The following is an 18,806-nucleotide window of genomic DNA, read 5'->3' on the forward strand; positions in this document are numbered from 1 at the left end:
GCCACGCGAGAACCCTTGTATTCACATGTCCGTTTATTCTCTTCAAATGGACTTGTTCTTAAACCACGTTTACTGACATTCCAATGCTGTCCTGCACCAATCCAAAGAAAGCCAATGAAAGGAAAATGTACAAAATTATAACGAAAATATATAAATATGTACCATCCTTATTACCGAAAACTCTCAAAATCAACACATACATTACGTATTTATAAACATTTCAAACTTAAACACATATTGCGGAAAGAGAGGCCAGATATTTTATGTTTTAAATAACGGATTGGCTACTAGTGTTAATTTTGGCGTCGAGACGCTAACAACGTCGCCGGGTGCGAGTGAAAATAAATCAGTATGTAAATATATTTTCGAACACGGGTTTTCGTCAGCTCGGTGCTGTAGTAAAATTATAATTTCGAAAAATATATCAATTTCTACTAATTTGGCTGACTAATGAATGAAACAAGTGAACGTTACTTGCCGCGTCTGCCAACATCATGTGCGAGTGCAAATGATAGAAGTGAAGATTGGATATAAGCTGGTACTATTAATAAAATTTGAAGAAAAACGCAGTGATTGATTGTCAATGACTTCGCATGCATTGCAACGATTGTGACCAGTGAAGAATGTGTTCTACCGAGAAGAAAAAAAATTAGTTCAATGAAATCGGCCAAATTTATTGAAAAATTATACTTCGTCTATCAATCTGTTTTCCAATAGTACTGGACGTTACCACCATCAGCAATTTTACAATACACTCTTGTGACGGGTGTGTGAACAGTTTGTCTGCTGCTGGGATTGGATTAAAAGACCATATCGCATATACAACGTTGCTTTGAAAATAGAATAGTTTTGCCACGTCTCAAGTGTGCATCATCATGAAAACGGTGGAAAACTGTGCGTCAGCAACATACGAATAACATTCTCTGTTTTCTTTGAATACTTGCGACTGGCCTCTGCTGATTTGAAGTTTTGCCAAATTTATGAGATATTCTGAGCCTTTCCAACGGAATTTTAGCAACAATGTGCTGGAATTATCTACCAACGTTTTACAATACCGACAATCATGAGTTATTTTAGGGCACTGTTTATTAACTAAATCCGACCATTTTGCGAAGGTCAAACAGCTCAAGGCTATTCAAGTTTCTTTCCCTGAACAATGAAAGTATAATTTCAAAATGGGGAAACACACACTTCAAAATACTTTTTTATATTGGATCTTTTAACATTGATACTTGTTCTATTCAAGAGGGCTAGCTTAGCTGGTTGCAATTAAAAATTATTACTGGCCCATAAAAAAGTGCGGGCGAAGCTCTCCGGCAAAAAATAGACGCGAAATGCTACCAAGATGTTTCGGTGGCCGTATTTTCCTATTGTTTAGTGGTATATTTTTCCCATAAAAAGTGCAACAAATCTTAATTACAACACATGATGTAGTCGTTACTTGAACTTAATCTGACGAATGAATTGTATAAATGTGTTTTAGGAAAGTTTTCCTCCAAACCAGCCGTAGTGGCATGTTAAAAAATGTGGATAATTATGACACGTGTCATTTGATTGTGATTTCATGTGCCCAGTCACCACAGTGGAAGTGTGAAAACATGTGGAGCTGTTAATGCAAAGACAGCCAGTTGCAAACTGAAAAGATTGCTTTCAATTTAATGGAAATACTGCTTTGGAAAGCTACAATTAACATCATGCAGAATATTCCTTAGAGGTAGTGGAAACGTAAATTCATAAAAAAGCATTTTTCGATCATTTGAGGATATTGTTTTTCCAATATTTCTCTATTAACAAGAAGTTCACACACACACATTATTGGCAATTCTGGAAGGTGCATAAGTAATGTAGGAAAAAATCACTTTTATCGATTCAATTCAACCCGGTCTTATAATACATTATCAAAAGACATATCCAAAAGTACTCAATTGCTACTAATGCATCTAGAGAAATGATGTTCAAGCTTTACTTATTGCATGGGTAAAACTTTGTACTGTTCATTTTGAAATAGCTTTGGTTCTGATTCTGCGCTGACGTCATAAAAAAATACTGCTGTGCGTTAGTGTCATCTTGAGTGCACGCACAGACAAACAGATGTAACAACTAGAACTTTTTTTTATAGTCGCCCGCTGCACCTACTTGATGTATCTGAAACACGAACGAAGACTCCATTCCTTATGACATTGTTTTCAGTAGACGTATGGTGGTTGTGGAGCTCACAATGAATATTATAATCAATACGATTGTTAACTGGGTTTTTGATGAGATTTTTTTTAGATAGTCGTGACTGTTCACCTGAGTTTTTAATCATGGGCGTTAAATGATTGATTTTACAGGAAAATTATTTTATTAATTTTATGTCCTCCATCAAATACGTTAAAGGATTTATGTTTTTAAATAAACAAATATCACGTATACTTTTTTCCGATGTTTGAATTTTTATTCGTTGGCTATTTATATTTTGATGGGTACAGAATGAAAAAAAAAATGTCGTTTACACCAAGTAGGGTAATATGCGCGGCTACAAAGTAAGATAAGAGGGGTTGTTAAGTTTGATTCCCGGTCCGGTTTAGGAAATTTTCCCTATGCTTAAAAGTATCATCAAGTTAGTCTCATTATAGATCAATGCAAGACTGGTAACTTGACTATGAAACCTGGCAATCAATAACTGTGAAATAACTGCAGAAATAAAAACCAAGTGTGTGGGGCACGATGTGACCCACCAAATTGAATGAGGCCTGTTCACGTGAAATTTCGAACGCGAACGGAAATATGTCCATAAAATATATAAATACTATCAGGCAGGAGTCTTACGAATTATTTCAAAAGCTCTGGAAATCCTTTTAGGAGTGATTTTTTTCAAAGATTTTGAATGATGTTGCGAATGTTTCTATCTATTTCAATTAAATTACTGAAGGAAATTCTCATAAGAAATTGTTAAGAATATCGTAGAGGAATTTCCAAAGAAACTCCTAGAGAGAATCCGGAGAAAATCCTGGAAGGATTTCCCAATGAACTCTTGGTTGAAATTCTCATGTAATTTCTGGAGAAACATTTCTAAGAATGCTCAGCTAATCTTATTTCTTTTATTCTTAATTTTTTCTAAGAAAGCCGGAAGAAATTTCGGGAGGATTTAAGAAGAATGCCTAGAAGATTTTCACGCTGAAGATTTGGAGAAATCTTCGAAAATATTTCTAATGATTTTTTATATAAATGCCTGAAGAAATTGCAAGAGAAATTTCCGTATGACATGCAAAAGGAATTTTTAAAGAAATATTTGAAAAAAAAACTTTCTATTTTCCAAAAAAAACAAAATACATGAATTCCTGATGTATTTTCTTCTGTTTCAGTAGAATATCTTTCCTAGAGGAATTTTTTTTCTGAACTGATGAGGTAATTCTCAAGAAATTTTCAAGGAGTAATATTATCCGAAAAAGATTCTGGATAGTTCATGGTATTTTTCCCAACTACGAGACGAATATTATTCATTTTCAAATAATATTAAATTCCGTTAAATTTGAAACTACCTCACATTAGTGAATTAATATAGTGTTTTAGCTTTTGATGTTGTAAAATATTCTCAATTTCATAATTATTGCGGACGTCGTCTAAAACGAAAACGACTTTTTATGCATTAATCGTTTTCCCCTGCAGGTACGCCAAAATTGATGGTGCTCAGTGACTGCAAAGATCTTAGTACCTTAGATCTTAGTTCCATAGTGGTCCAAACTCCTGGCACTTCAATTCTTGTTGATATGAATTAAGATGGCTACAAATCACAAAAAAAAATATTTTGACATTTTGAAACGAGCTACTGTTCGAGAAAGCTGCTTCTACTAGCAAGCAATATCCTTTCTCGAAGTGCATTTCAAGGACATCTTCGTAATATCTAAATGAAATTCGAAATATTTTCAAAAGATTATTACTCGGATATTCAAGAAAGATGAAACTAAATCGTCGAATAAAATACAATTAATTGTCAAAAGAATTTCCATATGTATTAAAAAAAATTGGAAAAGTTTCAAAGGAATTCAGTAAGATTTACCTGAAGGTTTAAATCTACTACTAATCTACTACTAATCTACTACTTAGGAAGGTTTTTGTTTGTAAATTCAGACTTTCTGCGGGGAAATTTAGAAAAGAATTCCGCAGATATTCAGAGAAATGTTTGGGAGGAAATGTTCTTAAAGCTCGGAGACGAGCCAGACTCGGGCTGAAAGTCTCCTTAATAAAGACACAGAAAAAAAAATGTTCTGAAATGCAAATTTTTTACATGTACCTTTTGAAATTTCCAAGATTTCAGAACAATTTCCCTTGAAAAATCAGAAGAACATGAATGTGGAATTCATAACAACTTCCCGTGGAAGTTCAAGAGAACCTTCCGGAGAATATCCGAATTTTCAGCGAGATTCAGGAAAAAAAATCTCTCTGGGATTAAAAAAAGTCTGTTTAAATGCAGATGAACTTCCCGCAGAAATTAATTTCACGTGGAAATTTAGAACTATATTTCTGGGAGTTGAGTTTTTCAAGAAAATCCTTATGTATTTCTCAGAGGTAGCAACCATTGACATATACAGCTTAGCATCAACTAAGCTAAGCTAGAATTCTTAAGTACTTCTCAGAGAAACACAGAATTAGAATTTCCAGAAAAACTTCAAAATATTTCATAGAATAAACCCACAAGAATATTACGGGCAACGCATACGCAAAGACAAAAAAATCACGTCATCGCAGGAAAAAATTGCAACAAACGCCACCGCCGACGATTTTTTAAACCGACTCACTCTTCTGCCGACTTTATGAGTCCATCGCAAATTTCGATTGAGAATTCCATTAAAGTGCAGAGAGTGTAAAAAGACATAATTGAAATGGAAGTGTGTGAAACACATTCGTTCAATCGTTAAACACAGAGAACCATTTGCATCTTCTGCTAAAGTGGGATGGCAAAATTCAATAATTTTAGAGACAAAATTTATGTGTACACGCGTAGAAGCAATTCAAATCCATTATCCAGAAAACAGACATATTAGGTCTAATTGAATAAGAAACTAATTTAAAATGGGGCTCGTTTGAATCAACAATTCTTACGAATATCCAGAAAAAAAGTGACAAACAGTTATATGGCCTCCAGATGCTAGGCCTTCTTTTCTTTTTTTCTTATACATATATTTAAAACAATAATGTGGAAATGTAGATAAAAGTTTTTTTTGTCTTTATTAAGGAGACTTTCACCCCTAGGCTGAAAAGTCCTGTTCTAAAATTTTAAGAATGGTTTCCGCTAAAATGCTTATAAGCGCATTGTATCCTAACAGTAAAAAAAAATTTGTAATATCGCATCAGATTTGATGCACATCATCGGCGTCGTAAATCGTGTGTATTTTTACATCTGATTGAAGTAACAAAAAATGACGTAATTGGTATTTTGAAGCCAAAATGAAACGGTGTAAGACGTAATATATTCGACGTAATGGGAAAAATGACGTAATAACCAGCCAGCAGAAACCTCGCATTCGGCGGCTGGATTAGGGGTGTTCGGGAATTTTCTTTCAAAATTTTAAAAATCCTTTTTTTTTCAGGTTTATTTTATTTTTTATAATTTTGGTCGTCAATATAACAAAATAAATAATTGAATTTGTATTAATATAACAAAGAACTTTTGTAAGTAGTAAAAGCACTCTATAAAATATTGCCTTTCCGGTATATTTTCGGTTTTGGTTTTTCAAAACAAATATTCTTATAGATTTTCAGTTTTCATGATTGAAGAATAGTATTTTAAGATTTTTGGATTTTTAGTAGACCTGTGCGCCGATAGAAATATTGTCGGCAGCGGCGTGCTAGAATATTTCCAGCCGGCTGTGACGGCGTGGGATGGTGTGGATTTATGTTACACATTACAACATTTTTGCCAATATTTAATTTATTTCACTTGAAAATTCTTTCGGAAACTTCTTGTGAAATTTCTCTAGAAACACCATAAGAAATTTCTGATCAAATTTCTTCGACAACTCGTTTAGAAATTCCCCAAAAATTACTTCAGGAATTCCTCCGGCAGTTTTTTCTGCAGTTCCTCCCAAAATTCCTTCACGAGTTCTTTCGAAAATTCATTCAGAAGTTCATCCGATAATTCCCCCAGGACTTCCTTTAGAAATTCTTCCAGGGAATGCCTGCAGGAGTTCTCACGGGAAATCCGCCCAGAGTTCATCAGAAATTCCTTCAAGAGATCCATCAAGTATTCCTCCAGCAGTTCTTGTGGAAACTCTTTCAAGAATTTCTCCGGAAGTGCTTTCAGGAATTCCCGAAGTTTCTCCAGAAGATCTTCCGGAAACTTCTCAATGAGTCTTTGAGAATTTTTATCCATTAGTTCCTTCGGAAATTCATACAGAGTTCCTACGGCATGTATGCCAAGCATTTCTTCCCTAAATTAATCCAGGAGTTCCACTGGAAATTACACAAAACGACTTCGAATATACCCCCGCAAATTCCTCCAGGAGCAGTCTCGGAATCCCTCCAGGAGTTCTTTCGTAAATTTCTTTGATAATATCTTCAGCAATTTCTTCACTCTGGAAAGTCTACCAGAAATTCCTGCTGAAACTCCTCCATGAGCTCCTCTGAAAAGTTCTCCAGGAGTTTTTTTTCGGAAATTCTTCCAATGGATCTTAAGGAAAGACCCTTAGGAATTCCTTCAAAAATTTCTCCCGGAAATCCTCCAGGCGTTCCTATGGAAAATACTCCATAACTGTACAAAAATACCTCCACCAATTTTGCCCACACAACTATCTAAAACATTCCTTCAGAAGTTTCTGCAGAAATTTCTCCAAGAGTTCTTTCAGAAATTCCTCCAGGAGTTCCACCAGGAAGTTCTCCGGAAGTTTCTCTAAGAATTACTCCAGAAATTCCTGCGGAAAGTCCTCCAGAAATTCCTGCGGAAGTTCCTCCATGTATTTCTGCGTGAGGTCCTCCAGGAATACCTGTGGAAATTCACTCAGGATTTTTTCTGGAAGTTCCTATAGGAATTCCTTCGTATGTTCCTACAAGAACTCCTGCGGAAGATCCTCCAGGAGTTCCAGCAGAAGATCCTTCAGGAATTCCTGTAGAAGTTCCTCTAGAATTTGCTACAGAAGTTCCTCCAAGAATACCTCCGGAAGTCCTCCAGAAAATTCCTCCGATAGTTAGCATAGCATATGTGATTGTACAAATCGTGGGTCCAGAAAATTCCTCCGATAGTTCATCCAAAAATTCCTCCGGAAGTTCCTCCAGTAATTTCTGTGGAAGTTCTTTCAATAATTACTGCAGAAGTCCCTCCAGGAATTCCTGCGGAAGTTTTTCCAGGAGTTCGTGCGGAAGTTCATCCAGCAAATCATGCGGCAGTTCCTCCAGGAAATCTTCTTCCAGAAATTCTTGCGGGAGTTCCTCCAATAATTTCTTTCGAAATTGCCCCAGGAATTCCTGCAGAAGATACTTCTGGAATTGATCCGGAAGTTCCTCCAGTTTTTTTTTTTTTTGATGTTCATCCATGAATCCCTCCGGAAGTTCCTTCAAGAATCCCTCCGGAAGTTTCTCCAGATTTTTTTTCCGGGAGTTCCTCTGAAAGATCCTCAAGGCAATCGTGTGAAAGTTCCTCAATGAATTCCTGCGGAACCTACAGCAATTCCAGAAGAAGTTCCACCAGGAATTCCTGCGGAAGTTCCTCCCGCAATTCCTACTAAAGTTCTTCCACGAATTCTTCCGGAATTCCTTCAGCAATTTCTGCTGAAGTTACCCAGGAATTCCTGTGGAAGTTCCTCCAGGAATCGCTGCAGAAGTTCCTCCAGGAATTCCCCCGGAAGATTCTCCAGAAGTTTTTGCAGAAGTTCCTCCAAGAATTCCTGCGGCAAATATTCTAGGAATTCCTGCGGAAGTTCCTCCAGGAAGTGTTCTAGAAGTTTCTCCAGGATTTCCTTTCAAAGTTCCTTTAGGAATTCCTCCGAAAGATCCTCCAGAATTTGCTCCAGGAGTTCCTTCAGAAATTTCTCTAGGAGTTCCTCCAGGAATTGCTCCGGAAGTTTCTTCAGGAATTCCTCCGGTAGATCCTCCAAGAGCTTCTCAGGAAGTTCCTCCAGAAATTCCTGCGGAAGTTCCTTCAGAAATTTCTGCGGAAGTTCCTCCAGGAATTCCTACTGAAGTTCTTCCAGGAATTGCTCCGGAAGTTCGCTCAAGAATTTTTCAGGAAGTTCCTAAAGAAATTCCTTCGAATATTCCTCCAGGAGTTCCTTCGGTAGTTCCTCCAAGAATTCCTGCGGAAGACCCTCCAGGAGTTCCAGCAGAAGATCCTTCAGGAGTTCCTGTAGAAGTTCCTCTAGAATTTGCTACAGAAGTTCCTCCAAGAATACCTCCGGAAGTCCTCCAGAAAATTCCTCCGATAGTTCCTCCAAGAATTCCTCCAGCAATTTATGTGGTAGTTCTTTCAAGAATTCCTTCCAAAGTCGCCTCAGGAATTCCTGCGGAAGATCCTTCAGGAATTGCTCAAGAAACTTCTCCAGGTTTTTTTTGAAGAAGTTCCTATTGGAATTCCTCCGAATGTTCCTCCGGAAGTTCCTCCATGAATCCCTCCGGAAGTTCCTCCAAGGATCCCTCCGGAAGTTTCTCCAGAAAATCCCTCCTAAAGATCCTTCAGAAATTCCTTCGGAAGTTCCTCAAAGAAATCGTGTGAAAGTTCCTCAGTGAATTACTGCGGAAGCTCCTCCAGGAATTCCAGAGGAAGTTCCTCCAGGAATTCCTGCAGAAGTTTCTTCAGGAAATCTGCGGAAGTTCCTCCAGGAACTGCTTCCAAAGTTTCTCAAGGGTTTCCTCTCGAAGATCCTTCAGAAAGTCCTCCGGAAGTTCCTCCAGGAATTGCCCCGGAAGTTCCTCCAGGAATTGCTCCGGAAGTTCCTACAGGAATTGCTCCAGAAATTCCTCCAAGAATTTCTCCGGAAGTTCCTCCAAGAATTGCTCCAGAAATTCCCCCAGGAATTTCTCCGGAAGTTCCTCCAGTAATTTCTGTGGAAGTTTCTCCAGGAATTGCTCCCGAAGTTCCTTTAGGAATTTCTCCGGAAGTTCCTCCAGGAATTCCTCTAGAAGTTCGTCCTAGAATTCCTCAGGAAGTTCCTCCAGTAATTCATGTGAAAGTTCCTTCAGGAATTGCTCCCGAAGGTCCTCCAGGAATTTCTCCGGAACTTCCTCCAGGAATTGCTCTGGAAGTTCCTCCTAGAATTCCTTTGGAAGTTCCTCCAGGAATTCCTGCGGAAGCTCCTCCAGGAATTCCTACGGAAGTTCCTCCAGGAATTCCTACGGAAGTTTCTCCAGGAATTCGTGCGGAAGTTCCTCCAAGAATTCCTGCGGAAGTTCCTCCAAGAATTCCTGCGGAAGTTCCTCCAGGAATTCCTTCGGGAATTCCTCCAGAAAAACTTACGGAAGTTCCTTCAGGAATTCCTGTTGAAGTTCCTCCAGCAATTACCCCAGAAATTCCACCAGGAATTCTTCCCGCAGTTCCTCCAGGAATTGCTCCTGGTGTTCCTCCAGGAGCTCCTTCTGAAGTACCTCCAGCAATTTCTCCGGAAGTTCCTCCAGGAATGCCTTCGGAAGTTCCTCAAGGAATTCCCCCTGATGTTCCAGGATTTCATCCGTTTCTTTATTAAGAAATTCATCGGAATGTTCTTCCAGGAGTTTTTTTTTGGAATTTCCTCGAATTTTCTACTCTATAGAAACACTTTGGAAAGTTACTTGAAATTCCTATGAATCCACCTCCCACTCAACACCGGGAATTCTTCCATTGATTCTCCTAAAAAGAAGCTCAATCACGAATTCATCCTGAAAATTTCATGAGCTCCTTCAAAAATCAACCGGAAAATTCCTTCGGGTATTCTCTTTAAAATTCCTTCAAAAATTCTCTCAAAAAATCGTTTAGGAATCTTCAGGAATTCCTCTGTATATTCCTAAAGAAATTCCTCTAGAAAATTATCCAGTTATTCCTCCAGAAAGATGGTATTATTTTTCCAGAAATATTTTTTTTGAAGTTTTTATATTTTAAAATTTCAAAACCTTAAATCTTAAAAAAAAAAAAATTCAAAATGTTTCAAGCTTAAATTTTTTTAATTTTTAAACATTCAAATTTTTAATTTTTTGAATTTTTAAATTTTTAAGTTTTAATGTTTTAAAACTTTTAAATTTTTAAATTTTTAAGTTTCCAAAGTTTTAGATTTTAAAATTTTTAAATTTTTAAGCATTGAAATTTTGAATAAAATTTTTAAATTTCAAAGTTTAAATTTTTTATTTTCCATCATTTGAAATTTTAATTAATTTTAAGATTTTAAGATTTTAAGATTTTAAGATTTTTAGATTTTTAGATTTTTAGATTTTTAGATTTTTAGATTTTAAGATTTTAAGATTTTAAGATTTTAAGATTTTAAGATTTTAAGATTTTAAGATTTTAAGATTTTAAGATTTTAAGATTTTAGGATTTTAAGATTTTAAGATTTTAAGATTTTAAGATTTTAAGATTTTAAGATTTTAAGATTTTAAGATTTTAAGATTTTAAGATTTTAAGATTTTAAGATTTTAAGATTTTAAGATTTTAAGATTTTAAGATTTTAAGATTTTAAGATTTTAAGATTTTAAGATTTTAAGATTTTAAGATTTTAAGATTTTAAGATTTTAAGATTTTAAGATTTTAAGATTTTAAGATTTTAAGATTTTAAGATTTTAAGATTTTAAGATTTTAAGATTTTTAAGATTTTAAGATTTTATGATTTTAAGATTTTAAGATTTTAAGATTTTAAGATTTTAAGATTTTAAGATTTTAAGATTTTAAGATTTTAAGATTTTAAGATTTTAAGATTTTAAGATTTTAAGATTTTAAGATTTTAAGATTTTAAGATTTTAAGATTTTAAGATTTTAAGATTTTAAGATTTTAAGATTTTAAGATTTTAAGATTTTAAGATTTTAAGATTTTAAGATTTTAAGATTTTAAGATTTTAAGATTTTAAGATTTTAAGATTTTTAAGATTTTAAGATTTTAAGATTTTAAGATTTTAAGATTTTAAGATTTTAAGATTTTAAGATTTTAAGATTTTAAGATTTTAAGATTTTAAGATTTTAAGATTTTAAGATTTTAAGATTTTAAGATTTTAAGATTTTAAGATTTTAAGATTTTAAGATTTTAAGATTTTAAGATTTTTAGATTTTTAGATTTTAAGATTTTAAGATTTTAAGATTTTAAGATTTTAAGATTTTAAGATTTTAAGATTTTAAGATTTTAAGATTTTAAGATTTTAAGATTTTAAGATTTTAAGATTTTAAGATTTTAAGATTTTAAGATTTTAAGATTTTAAGATTTTAAGATTTTAAGATTTTAAGATTTTAAGATTTTAAGATTTTAAGATTTTAAGATTTTAAGATTTTAAGATTTTAAGATTTTAAGATTTTAAGATTTTAAGATTTTAAGATTTTAAGATTTTAAGATTTTAAGATTTTAAGATTTTAAGATTTTAAGATTTTAAGATTTTAAGATTTTAAGATTTTAAGATTTTAAGATTTTAAGATTTTAAGATTTTAAGATTTTAAGATTTTAAGATTTTAAGATTTTAAGATTTTAAGATTTTAAGATTTTAAGATTTTAAGATTTTAAGATTTTAAGATTTTAAGATTTTAAGATTTTAAGATTTTAAGATTTTAAGATTTTAAGATTTTAAGATTTTAAGATTTTAAGATTTTAAGATTTTAAGATTTTAAGATTTTAAGATTTTAAGATTTTAAGATTTTAAGATTTTAAGATTTTAAGATTTTAAGATTTTAAGATTTTAAGATTTTAAGATTTTAAGATTTTAAGATTTTAAGATTTTAAGATTTTAAGATTTTAAGATTTTAAGATTTTAAGATTTAAGATTTTAAGATTTTAAGATTTTAAGATTTTAAGATTTTAAGATTTTAAGATTTTAAGATTTTAAGATTTTAAGATTTTAAGATTTTAAGATTTTAAGATTTTAAGATTTTAAGATTTTAAGATTTTAAGATTTAAGATTTTAAGATTTTAAGATTTTAAGATTTTAAGATTTTAAGATTTTAAGATTTTAAGATTTTAAGATTTTAAGATTTTAAGATTTTAAGATTTTAAGATTTTAAGATTTTAAGATTTTAAGATTTTAAGATTTTAAGATTTTAAGATTTTAAGATTTTAAGATTTTAAGATTTTAAGAATTTTAAGATTTTAAGATTTTAAGATTTTAAGATTTTAAGATTTTAAGATTTTAAGATTTTAAGATTTTAAGATTTTAAGATTTTAAGATTTTAAGATTTTAAGATTTTAAGATTTTAAGATTTTAAGATTTTAAGATTTTAAGATTTTAAGATTTTAAGATTTTAAGATTTTAAGATTTTAAGATTTTAAGATTTTAAGATTTTAAGATTTTAAGATTTTAAGAATTTAAGAATTTAAGAATTTAAGAATTTAAGATTTTAAGATTTTAAGATTTTAAGATTTTAAGATTTTAAGATTTTAAGATTTTAAGATTTTAAGATTTTAAGATTTTAAGATTTTAAGATTTTAAGATTTTTAGATTTTTAGATTTTTAGATTTTTAGATTTTAAGATTTTAAGATTTTAAGATTTTAAGATTTTAAGATTTTAAGATTTTAAGATTTTAAGATTTTAAGATTTTAAGATTTTAAGATTTTAAGATTTTAAGATTTTAAGATTTTTAGATTTTAAGATTTTAAGATTTTAAGATTTTAAGATTTTAAGATTTTAAGATTTTAAGATTTTAAGATTTTAAGATTTTAAGATTTTAGGATTTTAAGATTTTAAGATTTTAAGATTTTAAGATTTTAAGATTTTAAGATTTTAAGATTTTAAGATTTTAAGATTTTAAGATTTTAAGATTTTAAGATTTTAAGATTTTAAGATTTTAAGATTTTAGGATTTTGAGATTTTAAGACTTTAATGCCTCATTTTTGAACTTTAAAATTTCATTTTTTTTTTAAATTACATACGTCTTGTTTTTTCTTGATGACACGACTATAGGATGCTGATCAGGCCGTGACTGCATTCTTCGACTACTCGCATGTTATCATTGCTTAGCAACTTCTTCCGTGAATCCCGTTCCGCCAGATTGCTCTTGTACCGGACTCCATCAAATAGTAGGTCGAATCATGATCCTGACAATTTTGTTCTGTAGCAAAATTTGCCTGCAACAAATAATAAATAATTCATTCACCATTCAGTACTGGTCGGGGTTTTCATTTCAGTCGATCAGAAATAAAAACTTACCAGCGCGGTTTCATTTATCCTGCTTCCTGCTCCTGCTACGGTTCTTCAACAGGCATACTCATCCAGAATCCAACCTTGGTAGTTTGCATCTGCAGAAAAGTCTGAAGTCTTATTGGAAAGAGATCAGACACTGGGCCGGTTACTCGTGTACGATGATGAAACTGAAAAACATCCCACAATTATTTATCAGGCGATCGAAAAAACTATAAGAAACTCACCTGCACAATTTCACTTACACTGCCAATTCCTCGTAGGTATCAACGACGCACTTTGCGGCTCTATAGCATCCTTCTCGTTATTCGTCTTTCTGTAAAAAGATGTGATGCTTTGCGCCGGCTGGGTACAAATAAAACTGCATACTAAACTTACCTACAACAGATTTTCTCACAAATACCAGGTCGGAAACACTGTTTTATATTTCAACCACTTCCTAATGGCTTACTTTTGGTTTTGAAAAGCAATCAAACTTATATTATTTGAATAATCATCGTTTTTCGATGCGAGCAGAATGGAATGAAAATTAGACTGACTGCCGGCAGAAGAGCTTGCTTTGTTGACATTTTACAGCGTGCTTTGTGAAGCGATATCACTGATGTTGGTAGTAATATTACGCTGGTTTCGCGTTAATAATCAATTTGGCAGGTAATTTAGCGTTGGATCGACGTAACTGAAAAAATAATTTTCTCGATTGAATGCTGCGTCGAGGAATGCAATAAAGCGTCAATATTGAACAATATTACATAAAAATCGTTATTACGTGCGTTTTTCATGTACGTTCCACGAAAATACGTTGCGGCATATTAATATTTTTTTTGCTGTGTATTGGCAGTATCACGAAAATGCCGCTTTATTCTTTACTAGCTCCTACAATGGATTGTTGATCAAAAGATGTTTGTACTGGAAGACTACGCATAAATAGTAGAAAAAATTAAATAGGAAACAAATGAGTATTTTTTGTTTGTGACCGACGAAGTATTATATACAAATTGTAATAATACATGCAAAATTGTTATGTGGAATGTGTAAACTATTTTCGCGGGTATTTGCGGAGAACGGAAAGTACAGTTTATTTGATCGTGAATAGTAGGGAATCCGAGTAAGATGGAAAGGGATGAATATGTGGGAAGTATGAAAGCCTTAATACGATGCAACCAAATATTTCAGATAGTGTCATCAAAATCGATATAACGGAGCGAATGTATTAAATATTATCAAATTAGGGATGATTACTTTTAAAAACATATTTAAAACCTCACTGTTTTTCTATGCACTGTTGTGAATAGGTGAAAATGAAATTGTTTCCTCATAAAGCAATGGTATGACTCAAAACCTGGAATGCCGGTCACTTTGTCTTTTCACAGCAATATAAAATAGATTACTTTTGAGTTGATGCACACGTGTGGAACACCTTCTATGGGCACTAGAAATATCAATGATCCAAATGAACTAATTTATTCCATATTTCCTGTTTTCTTTTATATGTCGAACAATTGTTTCAGATAAAAGCCTAATTTATTCGCTGATCATCTTCCATTTTCGCACATCAAAGCAATAACGGTAACAAGCTGGGATAATTTTTACCCCATTGAAGGGCATAATTTCAAGACTATATACATATTCAAAGAAAAGGAAAATATTATCACTGTTTTGCACAAGGTTAGATAAAATCCAGTTGATGCCAATATTGATTTCTACTGATGCAAAGAAGATGTTTTATTCAGTTTCGTTGTATGAAATGGAACTTAAAAGTGATTCGAACTCTAAATTGTGTGTTTTATTTTGAGATGCTAGACCTGTGCAAGTGTTCAATCGAACATTGATTTTTATGTGATGTTGTTGGTCTTCAAGGAAACTCGACGCTCGTATAGTAACAAATGAGAAATGAAAATTTCAGGCAACAGGAAGAAAGTGAATTATTGCTCAATGTAGTGATCGTTAACTTGTGAAAATAGTGAATAATGAAAAGCAATCAAGGAAAGCTACATTTATTGGCTCGCCAAAGTCATTCAATACATCATATAACATGTTATTCGATCAACACGTGCTACTGCTGAACAAGTGGAAACACAAGAAAGCTATTTGCTGAGCCATTAATCCAAACTGTTCAATTCCAAACAATGTTGGATATATTTCGCGGATTGAAAAACTTAGTCAAAATTAGCCATGTAAACACCGATTCACCTGTATTTCGACTGCACTACTCCATTACCGTAATGATATTGATGGCATTTTCACTGATTGTAACGACGAAACAATATGTTGGTAATCCCATTGACTGCGTTCACACGAAAGACATACCAGAAGAAGTACTCAACACGTATTGCTGGATACATTCGACATATGCATTAAAAAGTCTATTCCTGAAAAAAGTCGGTAGCGAGGTACCCTATCCAGGTGTCGGCAACTCCGATGGAAAGAGCATAGATAAAAAAATATACAAGTACTACCAATGGGTGTGTTTCTGTTTATTTTTCCAGGTGAGTTATTGTTTGTTTTGTCATTTGATAAAAATAATGATTGTAATTTTTTCAACAGATAAGGCATTTTATTGAAAATATTTTATATTGCAACGCTTAGTTGTTTTTCACACTGATTGATTGATTTACTTCGTCTTGAATCTAAAATGAATCCTTCAAATTGTTATCTTAAGTATCTAATTCTACGTTGAAATGCATCTTTTAATGTATTGAAATCAAAGAAATATTTAACAACATTAAAAGCTTGAAAGCAGCTGGACAGTAGGTAATCAATTACAAACGACAACCAAAAATGCCAGAAAGCAAATAGTCGTTGAAGTATTATGGTTCCCCCAACCACACGAGACGCGATTCTGTCGCAGTTGGTATGGAAGCGTGAATAGAACATTGCCTGCAGCAACCCAACGATAGAATCGCGGGGACTTGTGATAGAATAGGCGTGATAACCCCTACACAACAAGACTATTTAAAGGTCACATTTGCGGAAAAGCCCTCAGAATCCAAATACCAACCTCCACCATGGTTAGCTTTTTTTTTACAAATTGAATAGGGACACGGCAGGTATTTTCGTCTGTTCGTCATAGTCTCGAAAACCAATAAAAAAGACGCTTTTTTGTAAAACTCATACGTACCAAATCGTAAGCTCAGGAGAAACGTTCTGCTATAGTGGAGATCTAGCAAATGTACGTTGCTTTCGTTGGTTTTAGCCCCTACGACGAAGGACGGAAATACCTGCCGTGTCCCTATCTTTCGAATGTTTAATTTGTCCAATCGTCACTTGTGCTTTACGGTTGTATATCCACAGTCAAGCGAGCCCACATTGTTTATTATCGAGAACATCACACTCTATTCCCCCAGCAACGGGCCGGGCGGATTTGTGTAGAGTGTGATTTAATCACACTCTGCTGTGCCAAAGACTTGATGCATTTGATGAGTGTGATTGTTCTACGCAGTCTCGTGTGCTCAAACGACTAATGACGGTGGAAGACCGACACTTGGTCACAATTAGTTGCATATTATTCGGCAACTCGGCCGTACGAAAATCTAGAAAAAAAAGAGCTAACCACGGAGGAGGTTGGTACTCGTATTCTGATGGCTTATCCGCAAACGCGACGTGTTGTGTAGAGGTTATCACGCCTATTGGTTGGAGGTTGAGTGTTCGAGTCCCTTCAAGACACGTGGATTCTGTTTCGCAAATTTCATATTAATTTATCCATTTCGAAACATGTGCTGTGCATAGGTACAGTCAGAGACTAGCCCAGCCTTGTATAGGGAGAAAAAAAGTTATCGAATTCTACGGGCACCTCCCAAGATTGTTCCTTTGATGATGATGATACTACCATCTATTGTAGCAAGGCACCTGCCGATAGTACTGGTCATATCTGACAAACGATTTGATCATGATTATACTATTGTTTGTATTTCATCAAACTCCTGTATGAAGGGCCAAAAATGGGTGGGGTGGTTTCATAAGCAGAGACACTTATGCGAATCCACGGGATAAATAGAGAATCTCCTTCCAGAAGAAAGTTCGTACATACAATATTATAAACTAACGTTCGTTTCCTAGATTGACCCAATAGATGGGGAGAAGAGCCCGCCCCTTTATCCACGATCCACGCTTCAATCGGGTGCCCTGATGGTTTTTTATGGTACATAATTCTCTCCTCAAGTTTCAATTCCATGTCCTGGATGAGAAAGGACTTTTCTTCAACGCCAGCTAGTTTTAGATTTATGCCTTCAGAGATAGAAAACCAATAGCTCTTCAAGAAATGTTTTGGTTTAGATTGGGGAATATGCTTCATTCTGGTTCAAAGATCGAGAAATAGACTTCTTGATTTCTGAAAAGATTAAATAAAATAAAAAGACAAATGGCAGTATCATACATAATAACATTATTGTTTTGATTACTATGAATATGTATTTTCACTTTTTTGCCTTTCTTATCTCATGTGTTATGTTTAAAGTCTACTAAAAATGCAAAGCCTACAGTAAATATGTATACCACCAAGGAGCTGAAAACAAGTTAAAACAGTTAATATCAAACGAATGACGACTTTTTGTATTCTATATGATGAGATGAATGTCTCAATTAGCATTGCGAGCAAGGACCTAGAAATCCAGCAGCATTTAGTTTTACTTTTTGTCCCATTCTATCCAGGATGTTCATCTTAATGACCATGAGGAGCCAAAAATGGGGGTGGCCCGTTGGCAGAGACACTTACACGAAACCCACGGGATAAAGAGAATCTCTTCAAACAGTGTAATCGAACAGATTAATAATTAGATTCGCTATACTTGTTGGGCTTTCCGAGGGATGATTTCTCCAATTCCTGTGGGGCAAAGTACCCATGTACATGGATGTTATAGTACAAATTTCCTTCCGACTCCGGTAGATACTCCAATTCCATTGTCTTCCAGTTATAACTTCAATGATGTCCTTCCCAACGCAATTATATAATATAACATGATATTACTATTATATAATATAACATAAATACTATATAATGTATATATAATGTGTTGTGATATGAATTTTGTGATAAGATGAACTTACTCCATATTGAAGTAATTTGAAAGTTGTAATTTTAAAATTTATGTTATACAGAATTTATCCTATAAGTTACCATAATATTCCTGAAAACATAATAGAGTGGCTCAAATTTTAATGCATTAATCAAATAAATATATGCATAATAATATGAAATGTACCCCCCAGGATTGTGCCTTTAGAGCACGAATAATGCTGACCTGATTCACTGTGTTATAACTGATAACATATTTAAGGCAGATATGAGAATGCCGCCGTATGAATGGAATAGTTTTTACTGAAATATAATTTCATTTCGTTGTGTTAGCAGCAAAAAACCAATGCATTCCAATGAGCCTGTAGAGCGTAGCAGTCGAGGGCAGAATTGATTGTCCTGTAGATTTTTGGTTAGTTGGCATACAACTGCTTGATAGATTTAAATCGAAAAGTGACATTGTTGTTAAACCGAATGAAAGTCACAGGTCGGAGAACGCTACCTTGCGGAACTCTAGAGGAAATT

General features: G+C 33.5%; 1 protein-coding gene and 1 long non-coding RNA gene across 10 annotated transcripts in view; one reads left to right on the forward strand and one right to left on the reverse strand.

Annotated features, from left to right (window-relative positions):
• LOC134224628 (innexin shaking-B) overlaps positions 1-18,806 on the forward strand; it is a 223,018-nt gene that overhangs the window by 176,335 nt on the left and 27,877 nt on the right. The window contains exon 1 of one of the 9 annotated variants that reach the window (XM_062704066.1): positions 14,940-15,756. The exons of the other annotated variants lie outside the window; for them this stretch is intronic. Coding sequence (XP_062560050.1) covers positions 15,397-15,756 — 360 coding nt within the window. The 5' untranslated portion in view covers positions 14,940-15,396. Of the gene's footprint in view, positions 1-14,939; positions 15,757-18,806 lie in introns of those variants that run through there. 9 annotated transcript variants of the gene reach the window in all.
• Positions 12,970-13,611, reverse strand: LOC134219667 (uncharacterized). Its single transcript, XR_009981629.1, has 3 exons — positions 13,498-13,611; positions 13,280-13,440; positions 12,970-13,197 (listed from the first exon to the last, which is right to left on the reverse strand). It is a non-coding gene; the product is annotated as an uncharacterized LOC134219667 (long non-coding RNA).

The sequence above is a fragment of the Armigeres subalbatus genome, chromosome 3 (assembly GCF_024139115.2).
Source record: "Armigeres subalbatus isolate Guangzhou_Male chromosome 3, GZ_Asu_2, whole genome shotgun sequence".
Taxonomy (NCBI): Eukaryota; Metazoa; Arthropoda; class Insecta; order Diptera; family Culicidae; genus Armigeres; species Armigeres subalbatus.